Here is a 22,269-nt window from a genome sequence, read left to right as displayed (position 1 = left end):
TCAAACTCCTGAGCTCAAGTGATCTTCCTGCCTCAACCTTGAGTAGCTGGGACTACAGGCATGCCACACCCAGCTAATTTTTCTATTTTTGGCAGAGAAGAGGTCTTGTCATGTTGCTAAGGCTGGTCTAGAACTCTTGGCCTCAAGTGATCCTTCTACCTCAGCCTCCCGAAGTGCTAAGATTAGAGGCATGAGCCACCACGTCTGGCTTACTCAACCTTTTTTGGTGACTTGACCATTCTCATGTATTTGGGCCATTTTTAATCAGAATATCTGAATTGTTTATTGATTTGTAAAAAGCTTTTTTATTTAATGTGGGTACTAAACAATAATAGCAAGAATAGTATAGTGAACCCAATGAACACATCCCCCAGTTTTAATAATGAACAATTAACCTTTTTGGCTTCTTTTTTTTTTGATCTACTGAAGTTTTACATTTTTGTCTAATCTTTTACTTTTTTACAAATCTTCTTTTGCCTTTAAGTTTAGAAAGGACTCCCTCACTGTCACATACAGTCATTTATCATTTTAGTATACCTTATAGATTTCTTTTTACATTTAGTTTTTTATTTCATTTGAGATTTATATTGATATATAGTAAGAAGTGAGGATCTAACATTCTTTTTGTAAACAGACAGTTGTTCGAGCATCATTTATTAAGTAATTTTTCCTTTCCCTACTGGTGATATTTCAAACCAGTATACTATTACTTAAATACAGAGGAGCTGCTCTGGGTTTCTAATTTGTTAAATTGATATGTCTACTTTTATGTGAATACCACAATTTTAATTATTTTTGCTACAAAACAGATTTTAATAGCTAATTTTTTAAAATGATAAGAATTAGTTCTGACACAACTTACCTGTTTACACTTTTTAACAGCATCTGGCCCAGGTATGGCATTTTGAAGAGCTATGATAAGATAACGATTTAGCAGCTTCACTAGTCCTAACTCTCGCAAGGTGTCATCTGGGAGGAGTCCGTTCCAAAGAAGAATGTTGCTGAAGAGCTAAAATATCAAATATGCACCTTTTCTTGAAAGAGAAACTTTTAACAGTCTCTAAGAAACATAAAGAGTTGGTCAAACTCTTAAACTCTCACTACAATTAGCCCTGTTGGAACTGTCAATTTTAGTATAGAACATCTCTGAATAAATACCTGATTCTTTCCAACCTCCATGTATTTGCTCATCTTATTTTTTTAATATACATATATTTGAAGCTATATCTATTCAAATCTTTTGCCCATTTTTAATTGGATTCATCTTATTTAAACGTAAGAGCTATTTGGATACAAGTTCTTTATCAGATATGTTTTGTAAATAGTCTTGCAGGTATTTTTTGAAGTGCAAAGGGTTTGAATTGTTTTGGAGAAAATATGAACGTTTTTGATTTTGTTGTGTTTTTTTCAATTGTCGTAAAATGTGTATAACATAAAATTTACCATCTTAATCATTTTAAAGTGTACAGTAACGATGTTAATTGCATTCCCATTGTTGTGCAACAATCTCCAGGACGCTTTTCATCTTGTAAAACTAAAACTCCGCCCCCCCCACCCGGGCCCCACTTAAACACTAATTCCCATTCTCCCCTCCCACAATGGTACCACCATTCTACTTTCTGTCTCTGTGACTTTGACTCCATCTTATGTTCATTTCACCTCCAAATCTGTCTCAAATAACTTCACTGGAGCATTTCCAGAATAATAATCTTCTTCCTCAACCCATTCTCTCTCAGAGCCTGGGGCTGTTGAGTATAAGACCACCAGACCCCAGGATTCATAAAGGACTGCTCAAAGTCAGTGCCGCTGTTACCTATGTGTGACCTCGAGCAGTCAGTCAATGCTGAGAGCTTCATTGCTCTGATGTATAAAATTATCTTCAAACCTGTGAGTTTGAAGATAACTTGAGTAAAGTACTCACAATAAATTCTAAAAAGATAAATATCAGTTGTCTTTCCCTCTACTACATTTAGATCTTTCTGTTAATTTTATGGTATTTCCTACTTTCTTTCCAGTACTGTATTACTCTGAGTGCTATCCTACATGCAGTTTTATCAACATGTAATGCTTTTTCACACCTTATGTCATTGTTGATGTTGCTCAGACTTCCTAGAAAGCCTTTTCCTGACTCAACCACATCATAAACATTAATTCACCCTATTGAAACTATTCTTGCTGGGGTTATTTATGTCCTTCTAACTGACAAATCCAATAAACATTTTCAGTCTTTCTCCTCATTCTCTTTGGTGGCATTTAACACTCCTCTTCATTCTTGAAAATCTTTCATTTTGCTTCCTTGAGGCCACTCTCTTGTGACCATTCTAACGCTCACAATTCATTCTAAAGTTTCTTTGAACTACTCTGCCTCTACTTTCTCTGCCCTGCCTCTTCTGTCAGTATTCCCTTAGCCTTCTTCTCATGCTTCATCCAATCTTCTCAGAGCTTGTCATTCATGACCATGGCTCCAAACACTGCCTACATGTAGCTGACTCCCACATTTCCAGCTCAGATCTGTCTTCAGAAATTCAGACTCGAACATCCAACTACTTCTTAGTCCTCTATGTCTCTATATCTCTCACAGATATCTTCAACTCGCTAGTTCCAAAACAGATCTTATCTTCCCTTTCAAACCTTTTCTTCTTCCTGTATCCCCTACAATGCCCTTAAAGAATGTCATAAGTCACACCATGTTGTCAAACTCTGAAACGTGGCTATGGCCCTACATGCCTCACATGTAATTAGTTATCAAGGAGTCCTTTCAATGCTCAACTTAAACATCATTTGAACCCATCTTCTCCTTACTATCCCTACATTCACTGACTTAGCAATAACTTTATCTTTTAGACCAGGGGTTAGCCAACTATGGCCTATGGTTTAAATCCAGCCTTCTGCCTGTTTTTGTAGGGTCCATGAGCTAAGAATGGTTTTGACATTTTTAAATGACATTTAAAAACTGTTAAAAAAATATTTTGTAACATGAAAACTGCATGACATTCAAATTTCAGTGTCTCCATAAGTAAAGTTTAATTGAAAACATAGCCATGTTCATTTGTTTACCTATTTTCTATGACTGCTTTTGTGCTACAGTGGCAGACTTGAGTAGTTCAACAGAAACTATATGACTTGCAAAGCCTAAAATATTTACTATTTGGTCCTTACAGAAGTTTGCTGTTGTTTGTTCTATAGTAAACTGGGTTAAAAAAAACAAAAACCTAGATTTTATTTTTGTAGTTTTTGCTTACCTTTAGACCTGACCAGAACTGTCTTTCTTGAAACTTTGAATGTGGTGATGTTTTGTTTTCTATAGCACTAATTTGAAACAAAAGAAGGAAATGCAAAGAGATGTTATTCTCTCAGAACAGGTTTTTTTAAAACATTTTTTTTTAGCCAACCAAACTAAGCCTTAATGGAATATAAACAGAGGTGCTCTGATGATTACAAATGTATGCGTGCTCTGATCCAACAATTCCATTTCTGAGAATGCCTCTTGTAGATATACTTTACATGGGTACAGAACGAAATGTCTATGAGATTATTTACAACATCATTGTTGGTAATATTTTGCTGCTTACATGCCCATCAGTCATAGCACATCTATCTATGTGATGGCATAATGTGCAGCTTAAAAAAGAATGAGGTAACTATTGATATGGCTGATGACATGAAAAGATCTAAAAGCTGGTTACAACTATTTACACTATACTTCCTCTGCAGTAGAAAGCAGGGGAAAATACGATTACAGCATACCTAAGTATTTACTTCTATTTGCATGAAGAAATTATGGAAAGATAAGCAAAAATTACCAACGGTGATTATTATTACAAGCATGTATGTGTATACAGCGGAATGGCAAACACTGAGTGGAGGGAGGTCAGGGGTGGGAGCAAGAAAAACTTTTCATTTTAAATATAAATAGATGAATGAATAAACCATATCCATACTTTTAACCATTTGAATGTATTACTTATCTAAAACATTACAAAACAAACTTTACTAGGGCAGAATTTTTATATCTCCTCATGACTCAAAATAAATCAGAAAGCTCTGAGGTTCCTTTTTCCCCCACTCAAAGCTCTTTCACCCTGTGAGTACTCACTGGATTGCTATAGCTCATGAATCATTACTATTAACTGATGTCTTCTAAGTAAATGTATGACCATGCATCAAATACTACTTGTTTCATAAAGTGAATACAGAATTCCAGTTGCAGTTTCTGGTCCCTCAGTGATGTTCCAGACCTCATGCTGTGCTTCCTCTCTGCTACGCACTGCTCTGTTCTGAGGACTCTCCATCTCCCTAATGTCTCGTGAGGTAGGCACTAATTTTATCCCCATTTTCTAGATGAGGAAACTGATGTATTGAAAGGCCCATGGTCAAGTATCTACTCATGGTGGATGTGGGCTCTAGAATCTGTGCTTTTTACCACTATATGTCACCTCTCATGTTCCTAAGATACATTAAAAAAAAATACTATGTCCAAGTGCCAAGCATAATGTATGGGATATATTTAGATGGCAAAGAAATATTTGTTGAAATCTTAATTTGCATCTTGCATTCACAGAATGTGTATGCATGTTTTGAAAATACTTACTATAGCTTCTTTTGCATTACATTCTTAAATCTGTATTCTATGTTTAGCTATTTCAAACAATCTAGAAATTAACAGCTCTTACCTCTTTGGATAAAGAGGAATAAAAACATCATCTTCTATTGCCTTCTTCATTCTTGAAACAATCGATTTAAATAAATCCTATTATTTAAAAATTTCAAAAGCATCAGTTATAGTTCGTCATAGGTAGAAATATATTTACCAAAAATATAATTTTCACAAATTTTTGCAAACAGAATCAGCTGTTAAAATAACTGTCAATTAGATTTTCTTGTACCTTATTCATCCATGTTGTATATGGCTATACTTGGATCATTTTCATTGCTGTATAGTATTTTGTTACATAAATACTACTGATGGGACACTTAGATGGTTTCCAGTTTGGGGGCTAGTACAAATAATGCTGCTATAGAAGTTCTTGTATATGTCTTTTTTTTTTTTTTTTTGAGACAAAGTCTCGCTCTGTTGCCTAGGCTAGAGTGCCGTGGCGTCAGCCTAGCTCACAGCAACCTCAAACTCCTGGGCTTAAGCAATCCTTCTGCCTCAGCCTCCTGAGTAGCTGGGACTACAGGCATGTGCCACCATGCCCGGCTAATTTTTTTCTATATATATTTTTAGCTGTCCAGATCATTTCTTTCTATTTTTAGTAGAGACAGGGTCTCACTCTTGTTCAGGCTGGTCTCACACTCCTGACCTCGAGTGATCTTCCCGCCTCGGCTTCCCAGAGTGTTAGGATAACAGGCGTGAGCCACCATGCCTGGCCTGTATACGTCTTTTAGTATGCATGGGCATACATTTCTAATGGGTCTATACATAGGAATGGAATTGCTGGAATATACCTCATGTCCATATGTCCAATTATATATTACACAAAATACCAAACTGTTTTCTAGAGTAAGAACATAACAAGCTGTTGAAAGAAGTCCTGTTTCTCCACATGCTTATCAAAACTTGATAATTTTTTTGTTTTTTAATGTTTGCAAATCTGGTGGGTATGCAGTCATATCTCATTGTGTTGTTTCAATTTTTATTTCCCTATTGTGTGATGTGATGTTGGGCATCTTCTCATATTCTTATTTGCCATTTGGCAAGCCCTTTCTGCAAAGTACCTAATTAAGCTGCTTGTCTATGTTTCTATTTTTTTTAAATTAGATTCTGTCTTTTTATTGATTTGTAGAAGCCTTTGATATACTCTAGCTATGGGCCCTTTGTTGGTTTGTCTGTGTCCTATGACACAGCAAATTCACTTTGGCGAATTCATTTTGTTTGTATATCAAAAATTAGAAACAACCAAACCATTCAATCATAGGGAATTTTAAGGGCATTATCTTATATCCATCCACTGTATGGAAATATTAATTAGCTAAAGTTTATGAAGACTATAGTAATATATAAATGTAAATATGCAATAAGATAATGTTAAACAGACATAGGATACAAACTTACTTGTCTATTAGGGTTATAACTTTGAAAAAAAAACTGGATGAAAATAACCTATAATGGTATCAGTCCTTCTATTAGGATGAAAAGATAATGGGAGTTTAAAATATTTTTTCATGTATCAGCAGTATTTCTATAATGACATTCTTAAAAAAGAATCCATATTTGAAAGATGAAAATGGCATACTATACACTAGACTAAAAGTTATTTTTTAAGTCAATGACAATATATGTAGCACAAATTAAGCTGTTACATACTTTATACTAAATTATGCATAAATACAGAATTCAACCAAACATATTTTCTCATGAAAAGTATACTGAAGTCCTGTTTCTCTTTCCACTTAATTATCTATAATGTATTCCTCAAGCGGCCATATATCAATATTTAATTAACATTAAAAACAAATAAAACCTCTGTTTTACTTCATTTCTTAAACATTATGAATTCTGTTAAAAGAAAAAAAAGATCATTTTCTAGACAATATCTCTAACAAATAGTATCTGAGGTTTATGTAAATGTTTTTTATTTTTGGTACAGGATCTATGTTGCTCAGGCTTAAGCAATCCTCCACCTCAGCCTCCTGAGTAGCTGGGATTATAGGTACACACCACAGCACCTAGAAATTACTGAGTTATGTGTCTGTTCTAGAAAAGAAAGCTATGCTTTGATTTCATTTAATTTTAATAATTTTGAATGCCAACTTTGACAAATATTTCCATATTGTTCAAATTTTGTTTCTGAAAACAGTTCTCTAAAATAATGCTATAATGGACCTTACTGAGTCAACTGACAAACATGGACTGTGGAAGGTAGATCAAGTGTTGATAAATTTACTGAAATTGCTAACTGCACTATGGTTATGCAACAGAACATCCATATTCTTGGCAAATATGCACCTTATTCTCAATGTGTTCAAGAGAAAAGTATCATTTGTGTATAGATATAAAATGGGAAAGCAAATGGGCAAAATATTAATGACAAGTGAATCTGGATAAAGGGCATATGGGCATACTACTCTTATTCACGAAACTGTTCCGTAAGTTTGAAATTATTTCCAAATACATAGATTAAAACAAAACATAAAGTCACATATTTTAAAACTATGAGTTCATCAGCTTTTCTAAGTATTAAAATAACATCATATATTTGGTGAAAAAAAGGTTCTCTCAACAGTAGTTACGACAAGCATTCTGAACCGCATGTTCAGACTCTCACGCACACACAGTTCTCTGTATTTATATATGCTTTAAAACAGCTTTGAAGAGGCACTTATATACACTAGCTGGTGGTTTTTGATGCTGCTCTGTATATCCATGGAGGTAATTTCAGGGGGGCTGGGGAAGATGTGGGGTGGTCAGGGAAGAATGAGGGCAGGTGCTTGCTATAGCAGAAGCAATTTTGCTTTCGTGTGTATGTTTGTGTGCTGGGTTGTGTAAGATTTATTTGAAATAGGTTCTGCTGATTAAAAAAAAGTTTGAAAATCACCAATCTATCTGAACACCCAACTGATGGTTAGATTCATTTTCATATCTCTACTAACTAGCCAATCACCTATGCCCAAAAACATTTAGTGATAGGGAATCACTATCTCTTGAGGCTGCCCACAACTTCGGACAGCTTTTGACTATCAGGTTTCAGTTAACAGTGAGAGTTAACAAACTTCTCTCTCCTACACCTTCCACTCCTTGGTCTTAGTTTACTTCTTGGGATCATACAGAATAAATCTGATCCCCCTTTCATATGACAATTCTTCAGATTTTGAGATTGATATCATACTCTTCTATATCTTCTCTTTTCCATACCATGTTAAGGCACTCTTTACTTAATATGCTTACACCCAGAATTAACACAATATTCCCAGGAAAGTCTAATTTGTGGGGTAGAGCACATACATACCATTTTTACTCAAAACAGAACACACCTAGTAGGATGAACTCCCATTAATTTTTCAGTTACTCAAATGACACTGTTGACTCATACTGGGTTTATTGTTGATTATTATCTCTCCCTAACCCATGCTGCTTCAAACCTGTGTCTCTCCTATCTTTTATTTATGCTTTAAATTTTTAAGGACAAGGGTAGGTGCATTTATTCCTTTTACATCTTTTGGGTATCAGTCCATTTTCTCCAATCTTTTGAGATGCTTTTGGATTCTAATTCTACTATTCATAGGTCTATGGTAGAATTCTTTAGCTTTTGTCATTGAAAAATTTTATTAGCATATATTTTACATCTTTATCCAGTTCAATAAAAATACTAAACAGGGCAAAGCTGAGAAGATACCTAATACTTACAGACTCCCCACAGGCAGCCATAGCCCTGCTGGTCAGAAATCTTTAGGTACATTCCACTAGTTTCTATGTATCTAACTATACCACTGCAAGCTTATACTTCTCCATTTAATCTACAAGAATAATCATAACACATTAAATGCACTTTCTACTGTACCATATCTATAAGTAGGTAACCTTATTTATCAGTGAAAGTAAGCTAGATAAAATGGGAGAATTTGCTTTGAAAAACAATGTTAAGTATCATTTGTATTTAGGAATCCTATCAATGACTGATCATAGTAATCACTGCTTTTTTTTTTTAAGTGTTCATAATCCACTTCTGTAATAATTTACTTTAGAACCTTAACCAAAATGAAAACTATTCTCACCAGGCATTAGCTTACAGAATGCATTTGCTCTTTACTTTGAAAATAAGAACTCTGCTGTCTGACTCCATTCTTCAAAACTGTTCTCATTCTCTTCTGTCACTGGAAAAAATACAAGGGCCTCACTGACAAACCACATTATGTAGTCCATTGATTCCCCACCAGGAGTCATTTTGCCATCTCCAGGGAATATCTTACGTGTGGAGACATTTTAGGTTGTCAAAACTGGGGAGTGTCACCAGCATCCAAGCAGACAGAGGCCCGACAGGGGTGAGGAAACTGCAGCCTCAAGGCCACAGTGTGGCCCTCCACATCCCCAAGTGAGACTCCTTGACTGAGTGTAGACTTTACAGAACTCCTTGTAATAACTGGATTTGTTCTGTGAAGTTTGGATTCAGTCAAAAGGCCGCACTCAAGGATCCAGAAGGCCATATGTGGCCCCAAGGCTGTAGGTTCCCCACCCTGATTCAGTCCAAATGTCAACAGTGCTGAGATTGAAAAACCCTGATGTAATCCAGCCTCCTGCTAATGGAAAGAACCCATTTTCTACATTCATAGTGGAGGGATTTCAGAATAAAAAATTTCTAGTATAAAAACTTCACAAGTGAATCTGTAACAATGGTGAAAGGCTTTAGTGATTACAAAGTGCCAGGTCTGCCACTTAGTACTCCAGTGGTCTTTTGCAAGTGACTTAGCCCTTCTGGGCCCTGGCTTCTTCATCAGTAAAATGCAATTAAAATCAACACATTTCACAGGGTTATGAGGATCAAGCGAGACAATGATAATGTATTTAATAACTGGTAAAGTACTATTTATATTTAGGTTATAATTACATGGTCCTATATAGAAAACAAATACAGGATTATATATCTGCTTCCTTGCAGCTTTTACCTACTAATCCTGGTTCTACGCTCTGTAATAACACAGAATACATCTATTCCTTCTTTGAATACAAACACCATCTCCGTGCACATCTTTTAAGTCAAATCTAATTCCTGCAATGGTTTTCATATATTTTCCTTGTGTTTTTATCCTTTGTAGGTAAGCAGGGAATATCTTTTCTCTATTAGTTGCCACATGTTCAAATACTATCCTTCAGGTCCCAGCTCAAGTTCCACCTCTAACATAAATTATTTCCTATTCTCCTCTGCTGAAAGCAGCTTCTCTCCCCCAAAGCTTTACAGCACTTTATCTGTGCAGCTCATGGGGAGCCAATGTGGTCAGTAAGACAAACTTGGGCTTTAGAGGCAGACTAACCAAGGTTCAAAACCTAGCTCTAATTCATGGTTTACTGTGAACAAGTTTTCGAGATTCATTTTCTTCATCTGTAAAATGAGGCTATCACCCATATTTTATAGGGCTGCTGGGATGAAGTGAGATGACAAAGGTTCAAGACCTAACAGAGTACATAGCAGGAATTAGGTGTTTCCTATCTTCCCTGCTTCTCCTTCTTCCACTTCTCGCTTCCTGTTTTAAATTATAGTTTATGTACATCTTACTTCCTCTAAAAATACACACTTCTTGAAGGCAGAATCATGTTGGTATTCCTCTTCTCCCTTTCACTTATAGCTTTCCTCCGTTGTGATCACAATTCCAACGGCTAAAATTCAATGGCATTCGTAATATAAATATGACATGCCTCCTTGCTTTTCAACCACTGCAGTCATTCTACTCTGGGTGCTCTTCAGTCTGATCCCTCCTTTAATTTCCTAAAGCTCAACATAAAATCAGTTTACTCATATTACTGCATGAGAATACAACAATCTCTTCAACAGAAAAATAAAAAACAGAATACCACAATGAAAGTGAGATTCAGCAGGCACTCAGCAAGGCCTCTGTAAAAAGTACCTCGATACGGTCATATGTTTCATAAACTCAATTCTTGATCACTGTAAAATGAAGATCTCACCAAACTTTAAATCTTTAAAGAGATCACTACTTTTAACCTTAAGAGATTACAAATAGCTAGTTAATATAATGAATGTTAGCCTAATTTTGAAACCATTATTATAACAAGGCCACAATGCCACTAGATTTTTGCCAAAAGAACAAAGGTAATGAGTTTTGTTTTGTTTTTTTCTGGAAGAAACGAATTTGCACTAATGCATTTATGCCTGTTCATCTCTGCAGGGCTAATGTATATTAACAATCCTGAAAGATGGTTGTCTAGGCCATGAGAACAGAAATCAGATCATTAGAGAGAAAAAATAAGCTAATCAGAGTAATAATCTGGGTCTTATTACATGTATCTGTATACTTTAATTAATAATGATTATATAATTCCTGTTACAGCATTCTTTCATCTTATTATTTTAAAGAGGAAAAATGGCCAATCCTAGTTTCTATAAATCAGAAGTAAATATATATTTCTCTAAATAGTTTCTTGACAATTATTTCTGCATCTTCTATAAACAAAGATCTGTAACAAAATTAAATTGATTTACAAATAAATCAAGAAATTCATAATTCTAGAAATCATTACCTGTTTGCTTTTACTAACTTCATTTTCATAAGTGGAATGTTCTTCAAGAATTACTCTGCAGTGCGTTATTAAACTTGTTGTCTGTGAGGTTGACAAGGGATCCCAAATGAATTCTACAAAGTCTGAAACAAATATTTCAGTGGTACACAATATATTTATTAGATTGTTTTGCTTCTCACATACAAGTAACTGAGGGCTTTAGCAAAGACTGCTTCCCTCCTCAGTTTAAAATCCATGACCAATCATTAATTATTTTCATACATCGGCAAATTCCTTGTCCTTCTTGGACTTTGCTGAACTCATCTGGCTAAACCACAACCCTGGCTAAATTTTGCAACCATGCAGCTAAAATGTGGCTAGAAAAAAATCATACTGATTACCATAAAACTCGAGCCCTTGATGCTGCCCAGCAATCATATTCTCTCTCCCTGGTCCTTTCACTTTCCCTCTTGCCTCGATGAGTATTTCATACCGTCTCCCTCCGTCCTTGCTCTCACTCTCAGTTGATGGATTTTACACTTCTAGATGACTTTTTTTTTGAAACAGAGTTTCACTCTGTCACCCCAGGTAGAGCGCAGTGGCGTCACCACAGCTCACTGCAACCTTAAACTTGGAGGCTCACGTGATCCTCGTGCCTCAGCTTCCTGAGTAGTTGGGACTACAGGTGCGCACCACCACGCCCAGCTAATTTTTCTATTTTTGGTAGAGATGGGGTCTCGCTCTTGCTCAGGTTGATCTTGAATTCCTGCCTTGGCCTCCCAGAGTGCTAGGATTACAGGCGTGAGCCACCTCGCCTGGCCGATCATTCTTTCTTTCTAGAAACACTTTCTTTACTTGGCTTGCAGGATACCACACTCCTGGTTTCCTGCCTACCTCTCTGGTGTTCTTTGCTGGCTGTGTGTTACCTTTTTATTCCTAAATGCTGCATCACCGCAGGATTCAGGTCACTTACCTTCTCTTTCCTATTCACATTCACTCACTTAGTATTTAAAGTCAGTTTTATGGCTTTAAGTGCCATCAACATGCTGATAAATTCCAAATTTATACCCCTAACTGGACCTCTGCCTTTAAGACTCATTTATTCAACAATCTACTTGACATTTCCATTTAATTACAGGCATCTGAAACTCAACATGTCCCAGAGACTGAGCTCCTGATATACCTCCCAACTCTAAGCTTATTCCTTAGTCATTTTCCTTTCAGAAAATGGCAACTGTGTCCTTGTAGCTGCTCAAGCCAAACCCCATAGAATCATTCTTGATCCTTCTCTTTCTCTCTCACCCCACAACCAATCCATTAGCAAAAGTGTTGGTGACACCTTTGAAATAGTTGCAGAATTCAACCACTATAGGAACCCAGTCAGTATTAATTTCTCATAAAGCAACTTATCTGTGGAACTGTTTAATCATATGTATTTGGATTTTTTTTTTTTTTTTTTTGAGAGACAGGGTCTTGCTTTGTCACCTAGGCTGGAGTGCAGTGGCGTGGCAGGATCATAGCTCACTGCAGCCTCAAACTCCTTGGCTCAAGTGATCTTCCCACCTCTGCCTCCTGAGTAGCTCAGACTATGGGCATGTGCCACTATGCCTGGCTAATTTTTTTTTTTTTTTTTTTGTTGAGACAGAGTCTCACTTTGTTGCCCAGGCTAGAGTGAGTGCCGTGGCGTCAGCTTAGCTCACAGCAACCTCAAACTCCTGGGCTCAAGCGATCCTACTGCCTCAGCCTCCCGAGTAGCTGGGACTACAGGCATGCGCCACTATGCCCGGCTAATTTTTTCTATATAGATTTTTAGGTGTCCATATAATGTCTTTCTATTTTTAGTAGAGACGGGGTCTCGCTCAGGCTGGTCTCGAACTCCTGACCTTGAGCAATCCACCCGCCTCGGCCTCCCAGAGTGCTAGGATTACAGGCGTGAGCCACCGCGCCCGGCCTGCCTGGCTAATTTTTAAAAAAAAATTTTATAGACATGGAGTCTTGCCCAGGCTGGTCTTGAACTCCTGGCCTCAAGTAATCCTCCTTCCTTGGCTTCCCAAAGTGCTGGAATTACAGGCGTGAGCCACTGCACCCAGCCAGTACTGGGAATTTTCTGAAGAGTGCTTAAATAAGGCACATGTATTCTATCGCTAGTAGAGCCAGTTAAAGTAGTAACTTTATACCCCACAAATGCACTGTACGTTTCTAAAGTTTAATCGAATTGGCTGAGAAGCAATATAAAGCTGACTGCTTTGTCATTTAAAATAGAGTTCTGGGCCGGGTGCAGTGGCTCATGCCTGTAATCCTAGCACTCTGGGAGGCCGAGGTAGGAGGATTGCTCGAGGTCAGGAGTTCGAGACCAGCCTGAGCAAGAGCGAGACCTCGTCTCTACTAAAAATACAAAGAAATTATCTGGACAGCTAAAAATATATATAGAAAAACATTAGCTGGGCATGGTGGCGCATGCCTGTTGTTCCAGCTACTTGGGAGGCTGAGGCAGGAGGATCGCTTGAGCCCAGGAGTTTGAGGTTGCTGTGAGCTAGGCTGACGCTATGGCACTCTAGCCCGGGCAACAGAGCAAAACTCTGTCTCAAAAAAAAAAAAAAAAAAGAAAAAAGAAATAGAGTTCTGTAGTCTATGCTGTCAAATTCTTTCTCAGTGACATTGTGAAATAGATCCTTATTAAGTACAATTTCAGAGAGACCGGATTAAGTATGAAGCACGAGCATTAACATTAAGTGCTTACAGTTGCTAGTGGCAGGTATGAGGGAAATGCAGTAGTGTCTTTTAAAGAAAAGGAGAAGAAATAAAGAAAAGAAACAATGAGAGATGTTAAGGGAAAGAAAGAGATGTGTAGTATACGTGGAACTGTGCTGCCAGCAAACAACTGAAGTGTCACAGATGCAGCAGTAATGTCACAAATAGTAAAGGCTCAGAGCATGAGCAGTTTGGTAGTACTTGCACAAACAAGCATTTTTTAAAATTCCTTTTATTTTTAAATTTCAGAATATTAGGAAGGTACATACATTTTGGTTACATGATTTGCTTTTGTGCAGTTTGAGTCAAAGTTCTAAGTGTGTCCATCACCAAGATAGCGTGCACTGTTACCTGTTAGGTGTGTATTTATTTACCTGCCCCCCAAAAAATAAGCATTTTTTTTAACCAGCTTAAATTTGGCACTTATTGAGTTTTACTGCATATGACATTCCCTGTTTCAAAAGCTGAAAAAAATACATGTGAACGTAACAAAAATTAATGACCTTATACTCTGTCAAAAAATAATTTAATTTTATCAAGATTATGAAGCAGTACCTGTAAGTCGGGGAATAACTGTTTTGTTGATGACAGCGGACAAGATTTTTTTATCTGAACTATCTTCCTTCTTTGAATCTTCCATAAATTCTTCTACAGATGTGAACCATGGCATCTGTTTTAAATCTATGGAATCCAACTTACAAATGAAATGATAAAAGTTATAAATAAATTCTTAAGCATACTTTAAAATAGTTAACTTTTTCAGTAATCACCAGACCCTTTTCCAAGGATCCAAGGAGAACAATTTCATATTTTAAGACTGTATATTGCACTAGAGCACTAAGGCTAGGCAAGGTGACAAGACTATGACATGTTGTCTAAGCAATATATAATACCAAGAAGCTGCACTTCATGCATTCATTCGTGCAGTAAACACCAACTGCCTACTGTATGCCAGAACCTTGAGAACCTACCACATGGCAAGTACTCTGTTAGGAGCAAAATAAACACTTGTTAGGCACTTGAAATAGCCATGGAATTTTATAAAAATTTATTCACTTCAAGCAAAGTTTACTTCTGGCCCTTTCAATTCTCATAAACATAAACATGTAATTTGTATGTAGTTTAGCTAAAGGTCCTGGCACACAGTAGGCGGTTGTTGAGTTCATATCTTTGAATTTTGGATCTGAAATCAGTGTAATCTCTAGCTCCTGAACTAATATTTCTTCTTTTATACCTTACCAAGCACCTTTCCCTTTCTGTCTCCTCCTGTTAATCCTATATATCCTTTAAAGCCTCACTTAAATTTCCCCTCCTCAATGCAAGACTGACTAACTCTTCCCAATATGTCCTCTCCAACTTTAGAACTCTTGGAACAAGGCTTGCATGTCTAATTTCTTCAAACCCATTTTCCCTTGTAATTTTGCGGGGGGATTTCAAACTTATATATAGAAGCAGCTGAAAAAATGTTTGCTTTACTGATGTTTAGTGCTGCTCAGCCTTAAAAATCAAGTGAGAGCCAAGAAAAGAAGAATGTAGCATAAAGTACACACTTCCCCAGACTACTGTTCCAAAGCTCTAAACTTTAGCTCCAACTCTAGGTATTTAACAGTTAACCTGATAGCAAAGAAACTGAAGTAACTAATGTGATAATTTCTTGCATGTTAAGCATAAATACCTTAAGAGGATTCCAATGAATCAACTGCAGTCGTACTAGGGGATTTAAAAGCTTTGGTATGCATAAACTAATGAAAGCTTCATAATAGGAATCAGGAAACTTTTCTCGCCATTGCTGAAATTTCAACAAAATATTCTGGATGTTACAAAAATCATGATGCACATCTTCAAAAACTTTCTTCTGATTCTGTACAATGGCATCTGTAAATAAAATGAGATTCTTTATATTACACATTTTAAGTTTGTGAACTTTAAGCTTGCTTCCTATAAATAGTCACACATGACTGTAATCAATTGAGCCAAAAACTTTCCTTTGGTATTAAGATATAAATTCATTTTTATTAAAAAATTATCACTTTAGCCACAAGCATAATAACATCAACAGTAACAAAATCTGTGATTTACCGAGCCTCTGCTGTTTGCCAATCTATTATAAATACACTAATCTCATTTCTTCATCATAACTATGTTCCCTACAATACAGGTAAAGCCTGCTTTTGTACAGACAAACAAAAGAACAATATCGATATTAGGTCAAGGAATTTGTCTAAGATCACATAGAATAAAGCCAATAAAGCCTGTCTTTGAACCCAAGTCTACTTAACTCCAAAGGCTAGAATCTTTCAGCTATACACATTTTACCTTATAATGTTAAAAATGGTTTTGCTAAATTCAGTTGTTTCAAATTAAAAATGATAATATAGGAAGTATGTGGTAAAGAAATGAAACTAAAATATTCATTTGTAATAGGAGAAAAGCTGAGTGAAAAAACCATAAAGATGTAAGAATACTCAATGATACTCCTCCTCCAATTTATTCCATTTTTCCAGAGGTAGGAAAGGAGTCTTAAAGGAGAAAAAATTTTCCATTCTTCCTGAATTTTCCAAATTGTTTCATATAGCTTATGTATTTAAGGGCAATAATAGGAAGGATTCCCACCATTTCAATACTTCAAACCAAGACATATTGGAAAGTTGGTAACTGACCTTGGCTTTTTTGGAAGTCAGTCATCTCTGCTGAAGATAATTCATCATCACTAGATGTCCCCTCCTGATGGTTGCAAATCCCAGAAAGCACCCTTGCTTGTCTTCTTTGTGTTCTATATGTTGCAACAAACCAAAAAATAAATGAAAAGCAAATAGCTCTTGATGAAAATAAATGCTTTTTAAACAAAGAGAAGTAATTTTATCATTTGCTTAAAATGGCCAGAAATATATATTAGCACACTTAGTATTTTTGACAGTTTTGTAGCTTCAAAACTTAGTTTGAGTTGGTGGTTCTCCCTCTTTTTTTCTCATATTTTTTTTTTGAGACAGAGTCTTGCTCTGTCACCTGGGCTAGAGTGCCATCTCAAACTCCTGGGCTCAAGCAATCCTCCTGCCTCAGCCTCCTGAGTAGCTGGGACTATAGGCGCATGCCACAATGCCCAGCTAATTTTTTCTATTTTTAGTAGAGACGGGGTCTCACTCTTGCTCAGGCTGGTCTCCAACTCCTGACCTCATGCAGTCCTCCCGCCTCGGCCTCCCAGAGTGCTAGGATTATAGGCATGAGCCACGGTGCCCAGCCAAGACATTTCTACTTAGGACATTCCCACGGACTGATCAGACTCTGAAGAGGGGGTAACAATATAATTAGGACTGCCTTCTAGCTACGAGCAATTCCTAACCTGGTAAAAATGTCATTTTACCCATTCCTTCCAACTGATGCAAATATACCAGTGTGTCTTTAAAGCAGTCAAAAACTGCTTAACTAAATTTTGGTTTTATTATACATTATTTTTACAAGTTAATACTGTATGTCAGGTGTGGTTAATTATATCATATGGTTAATTATATTTAAGTAGTAAAAAGTACTTGCTCAATGATGCTTTAAGTCTTCACTTTATATAGCTACCTTCGAGATTCAATCTCTTCTAAAATCCATTGAGTTTTTTCATCTACAGCCAAGCTTCCATTTGTTGATGTCTCCTCTTTGCCTGTTAATAAATAAAATTGATTTTGTACTATAAATTCTCAAAAGAAAAAAGTGAAACACTTTGAAAATAAATAACATGGATGTATATACATACTAATATATGTATATATAAACACACACACATAATATGCTTAAACTGCATATTTTCACCAGTTTTCTCCATAGCCAAATGCTAGAAATATTAGTATTACCAATACAGTATCCATAGGGGATACGTCCCAAGATCACCAGGGGATGCCTGAAACCATGGATAGTACCAAGTCCTATCTATACTATGTTTTTTCTTATATATATATTCCTATGATAAAATTTAACCTATAAATTAGGCATAGTAATAGATTAACAACAGTAATAAAACAATTATAATACACTGTAATATAAGTTATATGAATGTAGTCTCCCTTTCAAAATATCTTACTACCTATTACCTATTTTTTGGACCACAGTTGACCTCGGGTGACTGAAACCAGGGAAGGCAAAACTGTAGATTAGAGGGGACTGCTGTATTTTATTTGTATTTATTTTAATATGTACTGATCCACAAAATGTCATGTGTTTGAAAGTCACTTTGCCTTTGCTTTTATTAGCGACTTGGTTATGGTCTCATCTCTTTTACTACCTCCTGAGAGCACTTTAATCAAAGGAAGACATCTCTGAAAATACAAAACCAGTGTGAAAATAAAAGGAAGCATCCAAATCTCATAATAGAGATCTTACAGATAAATCTATACTGAAACTCACCAGAACCAACCTGGGGAAGGGGAAGGGCTGTGAAAACTGTAAAGTCAGATCTCTAACAGAGTCTATAGATTTATGTGAACTTATCTCAAAACATTCAAATCCTTTTCTAAATATTTTGTCTCAAATACTAAATTATTATAAGTTATAATGTTTATGTTTTGGTCTTACACTTAATTTAAGACATTTTAAAACTCTACTTTTAAATGTTTTAGGTTTTTGGAAGTGGGTAGGTAAAGGTTAGTGGGAAAATACACAAAAATCATTTTTTATACAGGAACAAAAATATTTTTATTCTTCAGATAATTTAGCTTAATGAATACATCATATTGAATATGAAAAACACTAACATGATAACTGTTGTAAATACGTTGATTCGTGTTTTAGTTCATCTTGCCTGCGTTTCATAAAGGTCATAGCTTGTTTTAAAAGGAGTGCATGCATGGATGATTCTATTTCTTGGATGCTGATAATCTGAAATACATATATAAGTGACATTTTGCAGATCATTGATAACGAAATATAAAAAATATGAAAAATATTTAGAAGCTATATAAGCATATGTATTAATATATGCTCAATTCTCATAAAAAGAAACATTTCCAATACTACCACATCTCAATTATAAACATTGTGAGCAACAGGCCTAGTTGCCAAAACTATTATCAAAAAACAGAAAATCAACTTACTGTCCTGGAACAGCAATAAATATCTCAGATAATGAAAGCAAATGGGATGGAGTCAGGAACATGGATAAGAATGATAGATAAGAAGGATTCTTCTTTGTTTGAGATAAAAGAACAGGAGGAAATGAAAGGTGCAGCTGTTTTAACAGGTCAAGGGGGTGGACAATAGGTGGGCACTTGTAGAATCTGGTGAAATCTGAAAAAATGGAGAATGCAAGAAATCTAACCAGAGACAGGTGAGAAAGTTGTGATACAGACATGAGAGACTAGTTAAAATTAGAACTCTAATTTTTTTTGGCAACAATTCCTTCCATTCCAATGATGGTCTGGCAACTGTTGCTATGGATACATCAATGCATAGGCTGACAAGATTTTAACAGTGTAATTCTTTAAGGATTAATGAAGAAAAATATTACATTGTAATAAATACTCCAGAACGTAACTATCCAGTGATATTAGAACGTAGCCAGTTTAAAACAAGAGGGGTCAGCATCCAAATGTTTAGAAACATTTTAAGTAAAAAATAATATGGAAAGTAGAGTATAATTTATTTTTAAACGGTTAATATATTTTCTAAAAAAGGACAATTGAAGACCCCAACGTAAGAACTCAGTATGCATAAAACAAAAACAGAAAATGAAAGTGAAAGATTAATAAATCTGATAACACAAAAATTTCAAAACATTTGAATGTTAACCATCACAAACAAAATAAAAAACCAAAACAAACTGGTAAGTTTACATCAAGTAGAATAAAGCACTAAAAATTTTAAGCCATAAAAAGTTATTCATCCACATTGAGAAAACTAAAAAAAAGTAAAAACGAAAAAAATCCCCACTAAGAATCAAAAAGGTGACAGGGCAAAGGAGACAAATACAAGAAGGAAAACTACACATAGCTAATAAAGGGTTCACTTGAGATCAAAATACAAAATATAAACACAAAACTCATTTTGTCTAGTAAACTAATAAAACTGGCACAATTGTTCTAGAGGACAATTTGGCAATATGTTTCACATGAGCTTTAAAAATATTTAGACTTACTTCATTTTCTTTGACTTATTTTATTTTCTAGGAATTTTTCTTCAATGGATGAAAGTTTAACAAAAATTTAAATATAAAATTTTACACAGTGATACTTATAGTAGCAAAATAACTACAAAAATCTAAATGTCCAATATTAAGGGAATGTTTAATATCATAATTTGTTAAAAACATGTAGGAAAAATACTAGAGAAAAGTATTTAATTTTAAGATGTAGACTTTTTGTAACTGTATGGTAAGGGGCAGTTCTCCAAAAAAGAAAATGATATAAATATTTACATGTACCTTTTCATTAAGGCAGTCAATTACATTTTCCACATAAATTTTCATGCTTTTATAGAATTTATAATTTAGAGTATGATTTGATGAACTTTCTAGGTGCTGGATCGTACTCTGCGAGCTCTTGACATCTTGCATGCATTTTTCATATTCCCTCAGATGTGAGCGGTGTGTGTCCTGTAGTAATGTTAATCTAAATAAATAAAATAAAAATTGCTTTATTTTTCAAACTTTTTTCCCCCTAAAGTAGCAATCTAATGCAAATGTTTTCAAAGACCACCAAGGAAACTAATAATCACATAAACCTGCGTTTATTAGACTTGCTAAGCAAAGGAGAATATCACAATAAAAGAAGTCTCAAAGGGGAAAAGGAGGAAAGGTTTTTAGGAGCTGGAGCTAGTTTTAGAGTAGAAGTTAATGAGCGTAGTTTTAGCTCAGGATTGAGCAGAATTTATAAACTAGGTGAGTTGCAAGAGCAATCAATGCTCTTATATTTGAAATACAGGAGTCCATGTGGAGTTGCTGTTAAATCAATTTGTGGTCATTTTTGGAATATAGGTGTCTGAATGAGCTGATATTAAAATCATTGGAGCATGTTATGGTTTGGTATAATTTATCTATTTTGTGATTCACAATGCCTTCTGTTTTGTCATTAGAATTTGATGTTCCCTGAGGTACATTCCATTTTGTTGATGCTCTGTTGCATTTCCCTGTATGCTGTTTATTAAAGTTAAGACACCCACTTTCTTTTAACTCTTGTGAATATCACATGTATCAGATGATGTTATATGAAAAAACTGTCAAATTTAATGACTGCTTAGCTTTTAAAATTCAATTACCCTTCATATATACATGCCAAAGGAGGAATAAGAAACTCCCATTATATCTTTAAAAAAATCTGGAATGAGTTTTCTAATATTTGACTCTGTAAATACCTTACAATTAGAGAATCAACCACAAATGAAATAGCACATTCATAGTATATGAACTAGAATCAGACTTATATTTTTAATTTACCTCCTTGGCTAACCTGCTCCATAATTGAAACTGTTTAGCATTTGCTTAGGCTAAGTATCCTCTCTCCAAATTTTCTGCATTTGTCTTTCAGTCTTTCCTTGCTTTACGTAAAGAACAGTGAGAGTTAAAAAATAAATCAAGATAATAAAGTATAGTAGGCATTAAAATGTTTTACTTAAGTAGAATATTATTGGCTATAGCAGTAAAGCTGTAAAAACGTATTATGCGGACAAAGCTAGGTACAGAACAGGGTATAGAGCATGCTTCTTTTTTTGTATAAAAATGGGGCAATATATAAATACATATGTGCTTGTATAGCTATACATACAGACCACTTCTGGAAGTAAATACCGAAACTGGTAGCAATGGTTTCTTCAAAGGAAGGTAACTTCCCTTTCTCTGTGTAAACTTTGTACTGGTTGATTTTTTTTTTTTTTTAACCGTTAGAGTGTATTTTCTTTTTAAAATAAAAGAAACTAGTTAATAAAAAATAAAATACAATAAAGTTAGTTAACAGTTACCCAAATAAAATAAAATACTAATCTAAGTCAGTGATCTGCTATCTTTTTTTATTCTATTACTCATGCAAGATAATTCTCTTAAATAAAATCTTGTTAAGAACAACCTTGTACGTTCTGGATTACATGCATTTTAGATGCAATAGCTGTAATTTTAGCTGTCTTGTTCTAACTAAGGAAAGCATATCAGAATGTTAGTAAATGATAAAGTTATTACAGAAATAATCTTGAATCTGTTAAAGTAATCCCACCATTTAACATCACTATTGGAAAACATCGATCTAGAACAGGGTTGCCTCCCTCTCTTTCCGCCTCCCCCCAACACATAAACACACTTTCATTCTGTCTTTCTACCATGTGAGGACACAGAGAGAAGATGTCCATCTGCAAGCCAGGAAGACAGCCCTCACAGAATC

At 35.3% G+C, this 22,269-nt stretch overlaps 1 protein-coding gene across 3 annotated transcripts in view; it reads right to left on the bottom strand.

Moving 5' to 3' along the window:
* GCFC2 (GC-rich sequence DNA-binding factor 2) overlaps positions 1–22,269 on the bottom strand; it is a 41,519-nt gene that overhangs the window by 4,005 nt on the left and 15,245 nt on the right. For 2 of the 3 annotated variants that reach the window (XM_069494398.1, XM_069494399.1), the window contains exons 6-15: positions 20,325–20,511; positions 18,661–18,784; positions 17,492–17,573; positions 16,585–16,697; positions 15,600–15,799; positions 14,480–14,618; positions 11,195–11,316; positions 4,674–4,750; positions 3,243–3,309; positions 863–1,009 (exon numbers count right to left, since the gene is read on the bottom strand). In XM_069494398.1, coding sequence (XP_069350499.1) covers positions 863–1,009; positions 3,243–3,309; positions 4,674–4,750; positions 11,195–11,316; positions 14,480–14,618; positions 15,600–15,799; positions 16,585–16,697; positions 17,492–17,573; positions 18,661–18,784; positions 20,325–20,511 — 1,258 coding nt within the window. Of the gene's footprint in view, positions 1–862; positions 1,010–3,242; positions 3,310–4,673; positions 4,751–11,194; positions 11,317–14,479; positions 14,619–15,599; positions 15,800–16,584; positions 16,698–17,491; positions 17,574–18,660; positions 18,785–20,324; positions 20,512–22,269 lie in introns of those variants that run through there. The other variant, XM_069494400.1, reaches the window with a different exon arrangement.

This window comes from Eulemur rufifrons, chromosome 19 (assembly GCF_041146395.1).
Source record: "Eulemur rufifrons isolate Redbay chromosome 19, OSU_ERuf_1, whole genome shotgun sequence".
In the NCBI taxonomy this organism is placed as follows: Eukaryota; Metazoa; Chordata; class Mammalia; order Primates; family Lemuridae; genus Eulemur; species Eulemur rufifrons.
This window is presented reverse-complemented; position numbering and strand designations above follow the sequence as displayed.